The sequence below is a fragment of the Bubalus bubalis genome, chromosome 8, assembly GCF_019923935.1.
Source record: "Bubalus bubalis isolate 160015118507 breed Murrah chromosome 8, NDDB_SH_1, whole genome shotgun sequence".
NCBI classification, from domain to species: domain Eukaryota; kingdom Metazoa; phylum Chordata; class Mammalia; order Artiodactyla; family Bovidae; genus Bubalus; species Bubalus bubalis.
In genome coordinates, this window is record NC_059164.1 from 87,314,446 (window position 1) to 87,333,093 (window position 18,648).

An 18,648-nucleotide genomic window follows, 5' to 3' on the forward strand; every position below is an offset into this window, starting at 1 on the left:
TGAAATTTTAATGCTCACCACCATTTCTCAAACAGACTATCAAGCCCAGGTCATTCCTCCACAGTGTCGAGGTCAGCTGGAGTACAGAATGAGTCCACACAGACTGATGATATGCCTCTTGCCTAACAATGTCTTTCTGTTGTTTTCATCCTCCCGCCCCCCCCAAAAAAAATTGCCTGAAAGTAAAACTCTCAATTCATTTTTTTACACTCAAAAAATTCAAAATTCTTCAATAGAAATATTCCTCCTTTACTTTTTGGTATTTAGCACTGGGGAAGATAAATCTAATGCTATTGTTACTGACTTTGTGTGTGTGTCTGTGATTTTTCCTCTCCAACTTGAATGTTTATAGAACTTGTCCAAAATTTTTGAAATCCAGAAATGTCATGAAGTTGTGTCTATGTGTGTCTCTATATCAATTTTCCCAGTTCTTGGTAGACACTTTATACAGCTAAGGATATTTGTCTTTTTAGTTAGGGAAATCAGTTTTAAATCTTCATTAATTGCTTCTCCTTCTATATTCCATTTTAGGCTTATGCTATTTCTGGGGTGGACAAAAAAAAAAAATCCGTTAAACTTATTGTTTTGCTCATTTCTCGAAATTTTCCTCTGAATTTCAGGGGACTATCTTATGGTGAATCACCCAATCTCCGTGTTAGTTTTAGCTTTCAAGTACCAGATCTGTTCTTAAATGCCATCAGTGTGTTTTTGTGATTCAGCAACTATTTATTTATTATTTAAATAAATAATAAATATTTATCTATTTGTTATTATAATTATTTAAGTAATAGTAATTTTTCCTAGTATTTTTCCCAAAGGATGAAAAATGCTATTAAATGTCCTTAACATAGTTATGAGATTTGTTAAATAAATATGTATTTTCACTCCTCAAAAGGATCTCTTTGATTTTTGAATCTTTGCGTATATGGTGACTCTCCTTTCTTTATCAGCTTGTTTTGTGATACTGGGATATACCACTTTGCTCTGTTCTGTTGTTTAGGCGTATATGGTGACTCTCCTTTCTTTATCAGCTTGTTTTTGTGATACTGGGATATAACACTTTGCTCTGTTCTGTTGTTTAGGCCTTTATCCATATAATACAGTCCTCCTAAAGGAGAAGGAAGGAAACCCCTTCTGTGGTTTTTCATTTGTTAGTGGGCTAGGGGAGGCATGCTCATCAGGTAATAAACTAGAGGAATGCAGATACTTTACTTCAAAGGCAGGGGGAATTAACTTCTTAGCTGGTTGCTTTCAGGTATCCTGAGACCAGGGTTCTGTAATAGCAGGCCACAAGTGAACTTCTTCCCTGCTGATTGCCCTCCAGCCTGACGCCATCTCTCGCCCCTTCTGCTGTGGATATTCGGAGATTTGTATAAAAAGACAGCTGTAGTTTCAGCGAGATGAAAAAGAATTTACCAGAAGACCTGACTTTATTAAGGAAAGTCTCTCTGCTGTTGAGCCTATCTTTTTCACTCTTTGTGGTTATTTTCCTAGCCCTAAATTGAGGTGCAGCCCTTTCTCATGTATGATCCAACAGCTCTGGTTGCTCCCCCACCTCAGTTGTACTCCTCCAGTCTCCCATCACTGTGAGCAAGTGCTATATAGTCAGATGCCTTACTCCAGGGCAACAGAGGAATGCTCACAGTCTTGTACTTGCCCTTCTCTGATTGTTTGTACATTGATTTTACCTCTAATATGATGTACATGAAACTTTAAATACATTAATGTAGAAAAAGTAAAAATAAAATGTTCTCTTTGAAATATTAATTTCAGTAACAAAATTATATTTAAATTTCACAGTAACAGTAGAGCAATGGGGATGTTTTCTCCATAAAACTTACGACAGTATAACAATTAAAATCAATAAAAGGATAAAATTCTACTTCTGTATTGTGTGACCTCTGTATTACTCTATTAGCAGTGGACAAAAATTCTGATCATCAAACAAAGAGTCCTGGATCTTCTAAGGACCAGGCCTGTGGACTTCTAAAATCTTAGTTGTTGGTTCTGACTGATGCTTCTTTCTGATTTCCTCTACTTCACCATCATCAAGTAAAAATGAAGCCAGTAGTGGAATTTGAGAAAAATAGTTCTTAGCCAGGAAGTGTTTGTGTTTGATCTTGTGAATAAACAAGGGTTCATATCCCTGAAAAGAAAAAAAGTCAGATTGTATTAAATGTCACAGATAAATCTTGCCAAACAAAAACACTTTTATGCCTCAGTGCCTTTGCTTGTCAGTTCTTTCAGCTCAGGAAACTTTTTTTCCCCTCACTTTGTCCATCATTTTACAGGGCTCAGCTTTTGATACTTAAACCTGGAAGTATTTCTAGATTTTCTCTCTGACCTGAGTCCAAATTAACCCCTCCTTCTTCCATACCTGCAAGAACTTTCATATATTTTTAAATGTAATATTTAATTCATTCTGCCTTGGACTTCACTATCTACTTGCAAGTCTCTTCCATGATAATAAAGTTGGGAAGGTTCCCTGGACAAGGGAAAGGCTACCCACTCCAGTATTCTGGCCTAGAGAATGGTGCAAAGAGTCGGACATGGCTGAGTGACTTTCACTTTCATATATGTGTGTGTGTGTATATATATATATATATATATACACATATATATGCATATATACATACACACATATATGCACACATATATATATACATGGCAGAAATATATATATGTGAATATATATACACACACATATGTATATGTGTATATTTTTTAAAAAGAAGTCACTGGATAAAGCTTACAGGGAAGCTCTTTGGGAGTGGGAAGCCTCACCTGTCAAGTACCTTTAGGCTTTTGCTGTATCTAGGAGGTGGGTATATTGCAGGAGATAAAGTAGCTATCTATCTCTAAGAGTACACAATCATTAGGATTAAAGCCAAAGTTTAAATATGGTTGTGGAAGAAGTTAGAGGGCCTGGATTTTTGAGAACATTGTAGAGCTACCATACAACCACCCTGTCATTGCCAAACTCTGGATTCCTGTTATATAAGAAAAGCAGCCCCATATTTGGTTAATTTGTTAAATTAACTTTCTTGCAAATTGCTTAATTTGTTATTTACAGCTAAGCTCAAATGCAACTGAGATGGTCAAGAATTGTGTCTATTAGATTTCTCTGTTTTTCCTCAAGCACTCATCATAGTAACCCTCAGATTCAAAAGCAAATTATGGTTGAATTAACAAACACCATTTATTTTCTTTATTAATTTTACCTGACTCTTCTTTTCAACCAAATCACAAAGACTACCTGTGCCTCCTCCTAAAATTTGTTTTCTGAAAGGTCAGATTATTTCCTTCCTAAAGATGCTTCCACAGTGTTAGGGTAAAGAAAGCCCTGGAGAAAAGGAGCCAGAGGACATAGCATTCTTACAGAAAGCATTACATAGAAGTATCCTGGGCTTATTTTAAGGTTTCCTCTCTAGGGTATATATACATATACACAATGGAATAATACTCAATTAAAAAAGAAAGAAAAGCCACCATTAGCAACACAGATGGACCTAGAAAATATTATGCTTAGGGAAATAAGTCAAAAAGAGAAAGACAAATACTTTATATTATCACTTACATGTGAAATCCAAAAAATAAAGCAAATATATATAACAAAACAAAACAGAAACAAGTCATAGATACAGAGAACAAACTAGTAACTACTAGTGGGAAAAAGGAAGGTGTGGGGGCAAGATAAGATTAAGCAACACAAACTACTTTGTATAAATAGATAAGCAACAAGAATATATCATACAGCATAGGTAAATATAGCCATTGTTTTATAATGACTTTAAATAGAATATAATCTATAAAACTATTGAAACATGTTTTACACTTGAAACTAACTACAATGTTATAAATCAACTATACTTTAATAAAAAAAATTTTTTCTCTACAGACAAATTCACCTAGGGAGTTCACTGGCATTCCAAGGGGGCATGGGTTCAATCCCTGGTCAGGAAACTAAGATCTCACATGCTGCACAGTGTGACAAAAAAAAGAAAACAAAAAAAACCTCATCTAACCTCCTCCCAGCACTTCTTAGTCCATATTTCATTCAAGGAATACTGACACATTTATGTTATATTAATATTAATACAACATTAAACAATACACATAGATAACTTTATAGATTTTCAAAGTGCATAAACAAAGCCAATCATTAAAGATGAGAATATCACATTATGTTACATACAATAAAAGGAACAATAAGTAACTCTTAAAGAATAATATATGGAAAAATATCCAATATTCATTATCCCCATGTTATATATGCGAAAACTGTGGTATTGAGACAGTAACAAACTTGCCCAACTTCTTGCAACTCATAAGTGATAGAGTCAGAATTCAGGCTAAGGCTACTCTTACCCTCTGTGACTTGCCTGGTGGCTTAGACAGTAAAGAGTCCACCTGCAATGAGGGAGACCTGGGTTCGATCCCTGGGTTAGGAAAATCCCCTGGAGGAGGAAATGGCAATCCACTCCAGCATTCTTGCCTGGAGAATCCCATGGATAGAGGAACCTGGCAGGCTACAGTCCATGGGGTCACAAAGAGTCAGACCCGACTGAGCAATTAAGCATAGCACTCTAATCCTCTATACCAGATTCATGTTTTTAGCTAACGTTTATAAAATTTTACAAAGCAAAGAAGGTAGGTCCTAATGTCCTGTGGATCCTCAGTGACAGATGGGGAAATACTGGGTCAGGTCTCCTGACTTTAAATCCACCATTTTCCTACTTTGGCTAGTGTACACACTGTGAGAAACTGATCTGCCTCATATACAGTTCAGAGAACAGAAGCCTTTCTCCATGCTTTCCCTACAATTTGTGTCATGACTGACTGTAGGAGTCAAGATTATTTTAATTGTTAAGTATTTTTTTTCTCAATGAGATAGCAAATGTGTGTTAAGCCACTTCAGTAGTGTCCGGCTCTTTGCGACCCTATGGACTGTAGCTCACCAGGCTCTATCCATGGGATTCTCCAGGCAGGAATACTGGAGTGGGTTGCCATTTTCTCCTGCAGAGGACTTTCCCAACCCAGGGATCAAACCTGCCTTTCCTATGTCTCCTGGACTGGCAGGCGGGTTCTTTACCACTAGTGCCACCTGGGAAGCCCTTTGATAGCAAATAGCTCTGTGTATCTAGGAAATTCTGGAAATGCTTTATTTTGCCACAAGACATAAACTGTTCTTTAACTAGGATGAATATTAATACTTAAAAGATTACACCAGTCCCAAACCATAAAACAGCAATTTATTTTAGTTTGTCTGAAATAACAACTATGTTTGAAGTCACTTCTTTATTTACACTAGGCTTACTTAGTGTAAATGGAGCTCTATTTACAGAAATTCAATAAGATCCTGAAATTAGAAATGCATGTGAATAAAACATTTAATTTGATACTGCAGTAACTTGATTAAATACACAAAGGGAGCTTGCGCATTAATTGTAGAAGCAGTGGAATATCACCTTGGGGAATGAACTTCAATTCCACTATGGTTCCTATATGAAATGATTCTGCTAGCATTGGCTAGGCTTCCAGTGATTGAATATTTATGGGGCAGCTTAGTTCACTAAATATAATATTTAACACAGCTTCAGTTTGTTACCCTTCACTCCAGTCCCTAGAGTGAAATTTTTCTTATCCTGGCATCTACTGGAAAATTATTCAAAAAAGTGAACAATTTAATTACTTCCTCCTCTTTATACCTTCCCCCTCCCCAGTAAAAACACCTACAGGGAAGAGCACGATTCAAAATGACTATTATGTTTGAAGTCATTTCTTTATTTTCCCCTTAGCTGACATCTTGCATCAAATAAGTACAGCAATTTAATAAGTGGGAAGCAGAGATTCAGTATCAGCTGTTGGGATCATAGGTTTACTTAGTGCAAATGGAGCTTTCTGAGAACTCATCAGGGACCCATCAATTCTGTTCATCAAAATGTTTTACAGATTGCATCTTGTAAGTTACTGAAATTAAATGGTGTTTAATTTTTATAGCACTTTCCCCACTCCTAGATAGTTGGAAGCAAATGAAAAATTAAGCCTCAGAACTACACCCCATCAGTAGGATTGCCATTTAGGACACAAAATTATGAACAGAATTTATCTGAGAAGTTAGTATGCTTTTAGGCAGACCTGTGAAGAATAATCAAAGGACAGATTCTAGGTTCCATAATACCTATCTGGTGATAGTATTCATCTATTCACTCAACAAATACATATTAATTATCTACTCTGTGACACTGTTATAAGTATTAGAGATATAGACACCAAAAAACTAAACAATATCCCTGGATCTTGTGAAATTTACTGTGGTACTAATGTGCTTGAACTTGCTATTATTAGGAGGGAGTGGTTTCATGTTAGGTACTTGTAAGACTTCCAGATGTCTTATCTTTATCTCTTATGTGCCTTGCTGCCAAGCTGCTGCCAAGTCACTTCAGTCGTGTCCGACTCTGTGTGACCCCATAGACGGCAGCCCACCAGGCTCCCCCGTCCCTGGGATTCTCCAGGCAAGAATAGTGGAGTGGGTTGCCATTTCCTTCTCCAATGAATGAAAGTGAAAAGTGAAAGTGAAGTCGCTCAGTCATGTCTGACTCCCAGCAACCCCATGGACTGCAGCCCACCAGGCTCCCCCATCCATGGGATTCTCCAGGCAAGAGCACTGGAGTGGGGTGCCATTGCCTTCTCCCTTATGTTCCTTAACCTCCTTTAAATTTCAATCTCTGCCATACATACCATCCAGGTATTTGTTACTGTTATCCATGGGTTCTCTGTTGCTTAATCCAATGAAACTATTCAAATTATGCATGGAATGTAGTAAAAGGCAGTCAAGTGAAAGTGAAAGTTGCTCAGTCATGTCCAACCCTTTGCGACCCCATGGACTATACAGTTTATGAAATTCTCCAGGCCAGAATAGTGGAGTGGGTAACCTTTCCCTTCTCCAGGGGATCTTCCCAACCGAGGAATCAAACCCAGATCTCCTGCATTGTGGGTAGATTCTTTACCAGCTAAGCTATCAGGGAAACCCTAAAAGGCAGTCAAGTTACTTCTAATAATTTCAGTGATCAAACTAAGGTCACAAATTGATTTTCTTACCTCTTCAATACTCTTTAGCTTGAGATGAGTCACACCTTCATCTTTGGTAAGAAGAATGCAGTTCCAGGGAGACCATTCCACAGACTTATCCCATCTAACCATGACCAGATCATTGAGATCCTTCCAAGCACTGAGCACAGACTGGGATGCCCAGATATTCTCTGTCAGGTACTGTATATCTTGTAGCTGCATGTCAAGACATATTTTTAAAATAAAAATATTCTAAACATAAAATTTTATTCTAACCATAAAATTTCTTTAAGATTATTATATTCCTTGAAAAAACAAATTGAGTGTATTTTTTAAAGGGAAACATTATTCATGAGGTTTTCAGCACACATGGTGGTGGTTGTGGTTTAGTCACTAAGTTGTGTCTAACTCCTGGGACTCCATGGACTTAGCCCACCAAGCTCCTCTGTCCACGAAAATTTTCAGGCAACAGTACTAGAGTGGGTCACCATTTCCTTCTCCAGGGGATCTTCCTGATCCAGGGATCAAACCTGGGTCTGCTGCATTGCAGGAGATCTTCTGCATTGTAGGCAGATTCTGTACCAACTGAGCCACCAGGGAAGCCTTTCAGTCCCCATGTGTGTGTGCTGTGCTTAGTCGCTCAGTTGTGTCTGGCTCTTTGTGACCTCATGGACTGTAGCCCACCAGGATCCTCTGTCCATGGGGATTCTCCAGGCAAGAATACTGGAGTAGGTTGCCATGCCCTCCTCCAGGGGATCTTCCCAACCCAGGGATCGAACCCAGGCCTCCCGCATTGCAGGCGGATTACTTACCAGCTGAGCCACCAAGGAAGCCCAAGAATACTAGAGTGGGTAGCCTATCCTTTCTCCAGGGGATCTTCCCAACCAGAGAATTGAACCAGGGTATCCAGCAATGCAGATGGATTCTTTACCAACTGAGCTACCTGGGAAGCCCAATCTCTGCTCACTCTGCCCAAACTATGTTACCAATCTCACAGTCATGACTGCATCCAGAGAAAGCAGTGTGTATTTCTTCCAACATGCTAATTTTACCTTACATTTATATGGTATTAAGTACTTTCTAAAATTCATTAGTAACTTTCAGCTTATCCTCAGGGTTATTTGCAGATCATTTTATTCCCATTTTAGAAATTAGGAAATTAAGATGTGAAAAAGAATAAGCAATTCAGTTAGTGTTATTAAAAACATCATTGTTTTAGTGAAAAAAAAAAAGAGGGAAAGGGGGGAAATGAAATAACTGCTTATAAACTTTTTAAAAATTTAAAGCATATTAGCTACACCTCTTGAAATGACTTTTTATCAAGAGGATTGCATATATAAACTTAGGACTGCCAGAGGGGCAAGCTTCAGAAAGAATAAACACAGGAAGAAGAACCATTATTTTAAAGGCTTGGATGGGAAAGAAGAAATCTTTTCTGTAAAATCAATGAACAGGTTTCATCCATGATTGGCAACATTTACTCATCATACCTGTATCAGGAAAGCAATTTCAGAACCATCTTCATAATCAGCTTCTGAACAGTAGAGCCGTTGAAGTAAACATTTGTACTTCAGATATGATTCTCGTTTTCGACTCTCATTGTCAAGGTTAATGCACTGACGACATTGGTAAATGCGGTGTGAGGTGGATGATACAAGAAACTCTGCAGAAGGCAAATACAGCTGGCAACTGTGGCAAAAGTAAATTTTCTTATAGAACTTCAATGGGTCCTGAGGGACCTAAACAAAAAAAAAAGAAAGAAAAGTTTAATAGCCAGGCCAAATGTTAAGGGCTAACTTATCTTCAGTTCAGTTCAGTCGCTCAGTCGTGCCCGACTCTTTGCAACCCCATGAATTGCAGCACGCCAGGCCTCCCTATCCATCACCAACTCCTGGAGTTCACTCAGACTCATGTCCATCAAGTCAGTGATGCCATCCAGCCATCTCATCCTCTGTCATCCCCTTCTCCTCCTGCCCCCAATCCCTCCCAGCATCAGAGTCTTTTCCAATGAGTCAACTCTTCCCATCAGGTGGCCAAAGTACTGGAGTTTCAGCTTTAGCATCATTCTTTCCAAAGAAATCCCAGGGCTGATCTCCTTCAGAATGGACTGGTTGGATCTCCTTGCAGTCCAAGGGACTCTCAAGAGTCTTCTCCAACACCACAGTTCAAAAGCATCAATTCTTCGGCGCTCAGCCTTCTTCACAGTCCAACTCTCACATCCATACATGACCACAGGAAAAACCATAGCCTTGACTAGATGAACATTTGTTGGCAAAGTAGTCTCTGCTTTTGAATATGCTATCTAGGTTGGTCATAACTTTCCTTCCAAGGAGTAAGCATCTTTTAATTTCATGTCTGCAATCACCATCTGAAGTGATTTTGGAGCCCAGAAAAATAAAGTCTGACACTGTTTCCACTGTTTCCCCATCTATTTCCCATGAAGTGATGGGACCGGATGCCATGATCTTCGTTTTCTAAATGTTGAGCTTTAAGCCAACTTTTTCACTCTCCACTTTCACTTTCATCAAGAGGCTCTTTAGTTCCTTCACTTTCTGCCATAAGGGTGGTGTCATCTGCATATCTGAGCTTATTGATATTTCTCCCAGCAATCTTGATTCCAGCTTGTGCTTCTTCCAGTCCAGCGTTTCTCAGAATGTACTCTGCATATAAATTAAATAAACAGGGTGACAATATACAGCCTTGACATACTCCTTTCCCTATTTGGAACCAGTCTGTTGTTACATGTCCAGTTCTAACTGTTGCTTCCTGATCTGCATACAAATTTCTCAAAAGGCAGGTCAGGTGGTCTGGTATTCCCATCTCTTTCAGAATTTTCCACAGTTGATTGTGATCCACACAGTCAAAGGCTTTGGCATAGTCAATAAAGCAGAAATAGATGTTTTTCTGGAACTCTCTTGCTTTTTCCATGATCCAGCGGATGTTGGCAATTTGATCTCTGGTTCCTCTGCCTTTTCTAAAACCAGATTGAACATCAGGAAGTTCACGGTTCACATATTACTGAAGCCTGACTTGGAGAATTTTGAGCATTACTTTACTAGCGTGTGAGATGAGTGCCTCATGTGTGAGACCACCTGACCTGCCTCTTGAGAAATTTGTATGCAGGTCAGGAAGGTCTTGTATTTATTATATTTTTTAAGTATCGAAATATATAGTTGATGTACAATATTATGTTAGTTTCATATGTTCTACACAATGATTTGACAAAATGATTTGGTGAGAACTGCCAATACCATGTTGAATAAAAGTGGCAAGAGTGGGCATCCTTTTCTTGTTCCTGATCATAGAGAAAATGCTTTCAGCTTTCTACTATTGAGTATCCTGTTGGCTGTAGGTTTGTCATATATGGCCTTTATTATGTTGAGGTGTGTTCCCTCTATACCCACTTTGTTGAGAAATTTTAATCACAAATAAACATTGAAGACTGTCAAAACTTTTCCTGCATCTATTGAAATGATCATATAATTTTCATTCTTCAATTTGTTAATGTGGTATATGATACTGAATTGCAGTGTTGAAACATTCTTGCATCCCAGAGATGTCTCTCTTGATCATGATGCATGATCCTTTTAGTGTGTTGTTGAATTCAGTTTGCTGACCTTTTGTTGAGGACTTAAGCATGTATGTTCATCCGTGATATTTGTGTGTAATTTTCTGTGTTGTCTTTGGTTTCAGTATCATGGTGATGCTGTCCTCAAAGAGTGAGTTTGGAAATATTCTTTCCCCTTCAGCTTTTTGGAGTAGTTTGGGAAGGATAAATGCTAATTCTTCTTTAAATGTTTAATACCATTTCCTGTGAAGCAGTCTGGTCATGAGCTTTTGTTTGTTGGGAATTTTTGATTACTGATTCAATTTCATTACTGGTAACTGGTCTGTTCACTATTTCTATTTCTTCCAGATTCATTCTTGGGAGACTGTATATTTGTAATATTTTATCTATCTCTTGTAGTTTGTCTACTTTATTGGTGTATAAACTGTTCATAGTAAAATCTCTTATAATCCTCTGTATTTCTGTAGTGTTGGTTGTAACTTTATTTCCTTTTTTATTTCTGATTTTATTGACTTGGTACCTCTATTTTTCTTGATGAGTCTGTCTAATTTTATTTATCTTTTCAAAGAACCAGCTCTTAGATTTATTATTAATCTCTATTTTATTTATTTCTGCTATGATTTGTATTATTTCTTTTCTTCTACTAATTTTGTGTTTTGTTTGTTCTTCTTTTTCTAGTTTGCATAGGTGTAATGTTAGGTGGCTTATTCTTTTCTTATTTCCTGAAGTAGGTTTGTATCACTGTCAACTGTCCTCTTAGAACTGCTTTTACTGCATCTCATTAATTTTGGATCATTATCTTTTCATTTTTATTTGTCACCAGGTATTTTTTTAAATTTTATGTTTGATTTATTCAGTGAACCATTGGTCATTTAGTGCACATTGCTTAACCTCCCAATGTTTGTGTTTTTTGCAGGTTTTTTTTTTTCTTGTAGCTGATTTCTATTATCATACGGTTTGAAAAGATGATTGATAGATTTCAGTCTTCTTAAATTTATTGAGACTTGTTTTGTGGCCTAGCATGAGATCTATACTGGAGAATGTTCCATGAACACTTGAAAGGATTGTGTATTTCACTGCTTTTGGAGGGGATGTTTCATATACATATATCTATTAAGTCATTTGGTCTACAATGTCATTTAAGGCCACTGTTTCCTTATTGATTTTCTGTTTCAATGATCTGTCCATTGATGGAAGTGGGGTGTTAAAATTCCCTACTATTATTGTGTTACTGTCAATTTTTTCCCTAATGTTTGTTGCATTTCCTTTATATATTTAGCTAATCCTGGTTTGATACATATATATTCACAGTTGTTATCTTCTTGTTGGATTGATCACTTTATAATTATGTAATGTCCTTCTTTGTCTTAGCACAGTCTTTGTTTTAAAGTCTATCTTTTCCCTGGTGGTTCAGACATTAAAGAATCCACCTGCAATGGAGGAGACCTGGGTTTGATCCCTGGGTTGGGAAGATCCCCTGGAGGAGGGCATGGCAACACACTCCAGTATTCTTGCCTGGAGAATCCCCATGGACAGAGGAGCCTGGCGGGCTACAGTCCATGGAGTCACAAAGAGTCAGACATGACTGAGCAAATGAGCACAACTAAGCATGCACTCCAGTTTTCTTTTTGCTTTCATTTGCATGGAATACCCTTTTCCATCCCTTCACTCTCAGTCTGTCTGTTTCTTTAGATCTGAAGAAAGTCTCCTGTAGGCAACATATACATCGCTCTTGTATTTTTTTATCCATTCAGCCATTCTATATCTTTTATTTGGAGCATTTAGTCCATTTACATTTAAAGAAATTATTGATAGGGATGTACTTATAACCATTTTGTTTATTGTTTTCTGGTTGGTTTATGGTTTTTTATTATTGTTTTTGTTGCTCCTTTCTTCTTTTGTTCTCTTCCTCTTATAATTTGATGACTTTATTTAGTGTTATGTTTGGATTTTCTCTTTTGTGTGTATATCTATTACAGGTTTTGGCTTGTGGTTACCAGGAGGTTAATATACAACAACATATATTATTTTTAAGTTGATGTTCCCTTAAGTTCAAACATGTTCTAATATCCCTGTATCTTAATTCCACCAGCCACCAATGCCATTTTTAATATTTCTGACATTATATTTTACATCTTTTGTTTTTTGTATCCTTCAATTACTTATTGTGGATAGATGATTTTACTACTTTTGTCTTTTAACCTTCCTACTAGTTGTCTAAGTGGTTGATCTACTATCTTTACTGTATGTTTGCCTTTACTAATAAGATCTTTGCTTTCATAATTTTCTTATTTCTAGCTATAGTCTTTTCTGCTTAGAGTAGTCCTTTAAAATTTCTTGTACAGGTGGTTTAGTGATGCTGAATTATTTAAGCTTTGGTTGTTAGTAAAATTCTATCTCTCTTTCAAATCTGAATGATAGCCTTGCCAGGTAGAATATTCTTGATGGTAGGTTTTTTTTCCCCTTTTCTCACTTTGAATATATTATGCCAAACCTTTTCGGCCTGCAAAGTTTCTGTTGAAAAGTCAGCTGATAGTCTTAAGAGTTTCCTTGTACGCTACTAGTTGCTTTTCTCTTTTTGTTTTGAATGGAATCTTTTTTTTTTTTTTTTTCTTTTTTGAGCAGTAAGTCTCAACAGTGTGCTTAAAATATTAACATTAACTAAACCATGGTTGGAAAAAGATGTGCTGTTATATAAACTTTTGTTGTTCCATTTACAGAGCACAAGCAGAACAGCTTGGTAATAAATCTTAAGGGCCCCTAGTATTTTCAGAATAGTAAATGAGCACTGGCTTAAACTTAAAGTCACCAGCTGCATTAGCTGAGAGAGTCAGTCTGTCCTTTAAGGCTTTGAAGCTAGGAATTTGACTTCTCTCTAGCTATGAAAGTCCTAGATATCATCTTCTTCCAGTATAAGGCCATTTCATCTATGCTAAAAATCTATTGTGTAGTGTAGCCATCTTCATTAATTATCTTGGCAAGATCTTCTGGATAACTTGTTGCTTCTACGTTTATGTTATGGAGAGCTCTTTTCCCTAAATCTCATGAACCAACTGCTGTGAGCTTCAAACTTTTCTACTGCAGCTTTCTTACCTCTCTCAGCCTTCAAGAAAATGAAGAGCATTAGGGCCTTGCTCTGGACCAGGCTTTGGCTTATGGAAATGTTATGGTAGGTCTGATCTTCTATCCAGACGACTCAAACTCTCTCCACACCAGCAACAGGGCTGTTTCAATTTCTTATCACTCATGTGTTCACTGGAGAAGCACTTTTAATTTCCTTCAAGAACTTGTCCTTTGCATTCACAAGTTGGCTAACTGGTGCAAGAGGCTTAGCTTTTGGCCTATTCTCATTAAGTTTAATCATTTCCAGCTTTTGATTTAAAGGTAAAGGTGTGCAACTCTTCTTTTCACTTAAACCATAAAAGGCTTTTCTAAGGTTATTAACTTGCCTAATTTTCAATAATGTTGTGTCTCAAGGAATAGGGGTTGTCTGAGGAGGAGGCCTGGTGTGCTGCAATTCATGGGGTCGCAAAGAATTGGACACGACTGAGCAACTGAACTGAACTGAGAAGAGGAAGAGAGAAGGAAGCACCACCAGTTGGTACAGCAATCAGAATACACACATCAGTTAAATTTTCTGTCTTATATGGGCAAGGTTTATGATGTCCCAAAACAATTACAATAGCAACATCAAAGATCAACAACCACAAATCACTGTAACAAACTTAATAAACATGAGAAAGTGTGAAACATTCTAAGAATTACCAAAATGTGACACAGAGACACAAAGTGAGCAAAAGCTGTTGGAAAAATTGTGCCAATAGATTTGCTCAATGAAGGGTTGCCACAATCTTCAATTTATTTTTAAAAAAGGAAGAAAGAAAAACAGCATCTGCAAAGTTCAATAAAGTGAAGTGCAATAAAACATGGTATGCTTGTACATATCATACGATTCCATTTATAGGACAGGGTTAGGTATAACTACAGAAATAAAATGCTGAACAGTGTTTGCCAAGGGTTAGGCATCCTGGGGGACTGATTATAAAGTAGCATAATGAGGGAATTTCAGGGAGGTGAAAAGACTATTTTATCTTGATTGTGCTATTGGCTGTTGATTACACAACACTGTATTTGTCAAAACTTATCAAAAACATTGGATTTTACCAAAGATAAATTTAAAAAGTGAATAAAATGGTATAATGTTATGTGAATGTATAGAACACTGAATTCTATTATACTGCCGTGAGCATATGAAAATTGTGTTAGTCCATAGAAGACTAAAAAGTAGTTTGGAAAAATAGAACAATGATAAATAATTTGATGGTCAACTTTTCTCTTGGACTTTTGTTATATTTTAAAGTTCTCCTGAAATATAATTAAGTTTCAAAAATTCATTAAAAGAAACAATATAAAAATCAAACAATTTTACTTTTTCTAAAAGATTCTACTGAGATTTTTGCTTATGTTAAGAAAAATAGATGTTTGGTCAGCTTCTCAAATTATTAGAGATTATTACTCTAAAAATACTCATTGGAACAACACTATTAATATTTCAAACTCTTTAACAAGCCCCTCAAAAAATTTACTAAAGGTGTTTTAAATAGTCTTGCAAAGTAAGACAGCAAAGCTTTGAGAAAGAAAAATCTCCAAAGATGGCTAAGCATATTGGAGTTGGAAAAAGTAATTTAATTCAAATAAATATTACATTTGAAGTTCTTGCAGGATATCTATGTGAATCACTTCAGTAATAATTATAACTATGTGGTAAGTATTATAAAGGAACACAAAGGTGCATGTAGAATCTCAGAAATGAAGAGTTTAACTCTCTCTGAGGCCTAATGAAGAAGAGTACATGTGAACTGAGTCCTAAAAAATAAAGAGGAGCTGGCTGGGTAAAGTCAGGGACAACATTCCAGGTGGAAGCAACAGAATGTGCAAAAGCTGGAAGGTGTGTGAGATTGTGAGGTATTCAATATAGTACAGTATTCAACTGGACACTTGATCCAGAGAGTAAGAGAGAATTCAAGGTTGGAAATACAAACAGAAAACGTTAAATGGTTCATTTATCAACATAAAAAATATCATTCAAAGAAAATTTCATCAATAAGATGATCTTCCACATGGACCCCTAGTAAAGTACTAAAGAAAATTTGAATATACCTCATTTTACTATAGCATGAAAAGTGAAGTCGCTCAGTCATATCTGACTCTTTGCTACCCCATGGACAGTAGCCTGCACCAGGCTCCTCCAAGCATAGAATTCTAATAAAGGAATACAGGGGGGAAAAAAGGTAGAGTACCTTAAGGTGTCTTGCAACTTCTGGATTAAACAGAGGTGTTTTGATGTAATGAAAAAAGAGTGTTGCAATCCTTTTTCTGAGTCCTTCAAGATTCTGATGTTTGACTCCTCTCATCATAAGGTCAACCTCCCTGTCAATCAATTCCAGGATTTCCTGAGTCAGTTTACATTCATGTTCCTGTGTAAAATACACACACATATTTTGTATAGAACATTAAATATCATCAAGTTAGCTTTTAAAGTTATCACCCAAACAAGCTAAATCTAGATTCCAAAAGTAATGAACGATTGCTAATGTAAGTATAGATGAAAGTGAAAGTGAAAGTCACTCAATCATGTCCAACTCTTTGCAACCCCATGGATACTCCATGGAATTCTCCAGGCCAGAATACTGGAGTGGGTAGCTGTTCGCTTCTCCAGGGGATCTTTCCAATCCAGGGATTGAGCCCAGGTCTCTCACATTGCAGGTGGATTCTTTATCAGCTGAACCACCAGGAAATCCCATAAGTATAGATGGATACCACTAATTTGGAAAAGAAATTGACATTATCTACTGGAATTTAAGATATCCATAATCTACAACCCAGCAATTCTACTAAAGTGCTTTAAAGAAATGTGCACGGAGTCATTGTTCAAACCAGTTCAAAATCAGAAATAACCAAATATCCATAAATAAATTGATCACATAAATAAGTGAAAAAGTAGGTGGCTCAGATAGTAAAGAATCCACTACAACACAGGAGACCCAGGTTCAATCCTTGGGTCAGGAAGATCGCACGGAGAAGGGAATGGCTACCCATTCCAGTTTTTCTGCATGGAGAATTACATGAATAGAGAAGCCTGATGGGCTACAGTCCATGGGTTCGCAAAGACTCAGACACAACTGAGTGACTGTGAGTAATTAACACTTTTGGCTCATACAATAAAGTATTATCTAATATACAGAAATGAATTAACCAGAGTTATATACAATAACAAATTTAAATCTTACCAATTAATGTTTAGCAAATGAAGCAAGGCACAAAATAATACTTACTGTCTCATTGCATTTAAATAAAATTCAAAAATAAGCAACACTACAGTATATTACTTAGAGATGTATCAGTTCAGTTTAGTCGCTAGTCGTGTCTGACTCTTTGCGATCCCATGAATCACAGCACACTGGGCCTCCCTGTCCATCACCAACTCCCGGACTTTACCCAAACTCATGTCCATTGAGTTGATGATGGCATCCAACCATCTCATCCTCTGTCATCCCCTTCTCCTCCTGCCCTCAATCTTTCCCAGCATCAGGGTCTTTTCAAATGAGTCAGTTCTTCGCATTAGGTGGCCAAAGTACTGGAGTTTCAGTTTCAACATCAGTTCTTCCAATGAACACCCAGGATTGATCTCCTTTAGGATGGACTGGTTGGATCTCCTTGCAGTCCAAGGGACTCTCAAGAGTCTTCTCAAAAACTACAGTTCAAAAGCATCAATTATTTGGCGCTCAGCTTTCTTTATAATCCAACTCTCACATCCATACATGACTACTGGAAAAACCACAGCTTTGACTAGATGGACCTTTATTGACAAAGTAATGTCTCTGCTTCTTAATATGCTGTCTAAATTGGTCATAGCTTTTCTTCCAAGGAGCAAGCATCTTTTAATTTCATGGCTGCAATCACCATCTGCAGTGATTTTGGAGCCCCAAAAAATAAAGTCAGCCACTGTTTCCCCTTCTATTTGCCATGCAGTGATGGGACTGGATGCCATGGTCTTAGTTTTCTGAATGTTGACCTTTAAGCCAACTTTTTCACTCTCCTCTTTCACTTTCATCAAGAGGCTCTTTAGTTCTTCACTTTCTGCCATAAGAGTGGTGTCATCTGCATATTCACTTTCTGCCATAAGAGTGGTGTCATCTGCATATCTGAGGTTATTGATATTTCTCCCGGCAATCTTGATTCCAGCTTGTGCTTCTTCCAGGCCAGCATTTCTCTTGATGTACTCTGCATATCAGTTAAATAAGCAGGGTGACAATATACAGCCTTGATGTACTCCTTTTCCTATTTGGAACCAGTCTGTTGTTCCATGTCCAGTTCTAACTGTTGCTTCCTGACCTGCATACAGGTTTCTCAAAAGGCAGGTCAGGTGGTCTGGTAGTCCCATCTCTTTCAGAATTTTCCACATTTATTATGATCCACACAGTCAAAAGCTTTGGCATAGTCAATAAAGCAGAAATAGATGTTTTTCTGGAACTCTCTTGCTTTTTCAATGATCTAGCCGATGTTGGCAATTTGATCTCTGGTTCTGCCTTTTCTAAAACCAGCTTGAACATCTGGAAGTTCAAAGTTCATGTATTGCTGAAGCCTGGCTTGGAGAATTTTGAGCATTACTTTACTAGCGTGTGAGATGAGTGCAATTGTGTGGTAGTTTGAACATTCTTTGCATTGCCTTTCTTTGGGATTGGAATGAAAACTGACCTTTTCCAGTCCTGTGGCCACTGCTGAGTTTTCCAAATTTGCTGGCATATTGTGTGCAGCACTTTCACAGAATCATCTTTCAGGATTTGAAATAGCTCAACTGGAATTCCATAACCTCCACTAGTTTTGTTCCTAGTGATGCTTCCTAAGGCCCACTTGACTTCACATTCCAGGATGTCTGGCTCTAGGTCAGTGATCACACCATTGTGATTATCTGGGTCATGAAGACCTTTTTTGTACAGTTCTTCTGT

At 37.3% G+C, this 18,648-nt stretch overlaps 1 protein-coding gene across 2 annotated transcripts in view; it reads right to left on the bottom strand.

Moving 5' to 3' along the window:
• Positions 1 to 1,763: 1,763 nt before the first annotated feature.
• IQUB (IQ motif and ubiquitin domain containing) overlaps positions 1,764 to 18,648 on the bottom strand; it is a 75,887-nt gene continuing 59,002 nt past the window's right edge. The window contains exons 10-13 of one of the 2 annotated variants that reach the window (XM_025291448.3): positions 15,940 to 16,116; positions 8,562 to 8,810; positions 7,102 to 7,287; positions 1,764 to 2,146 (exon numbers count right to left, since the gene is read on the bottom strand). In XM_025291448.3, coding sequence (XP_025147233.3) covers positions 1,964 to 2,146; positions 7,102 to 7,287; positions 8,562 to 8,810; positions 15,940 to 16,116 — 795 coding nt within the window. In that variant the 3' untranslated portion in view covers positions 1,764 to 1,963. The remainder of the gene's footprint in view (positions 2,147 to 7,101; positions 7,288 to 8,561; positions 8,811 to 15,939; positions 16,117 to 18,648) is intronic. The other variant, XM_044946834.2, reaches the window with a different exon arrangement.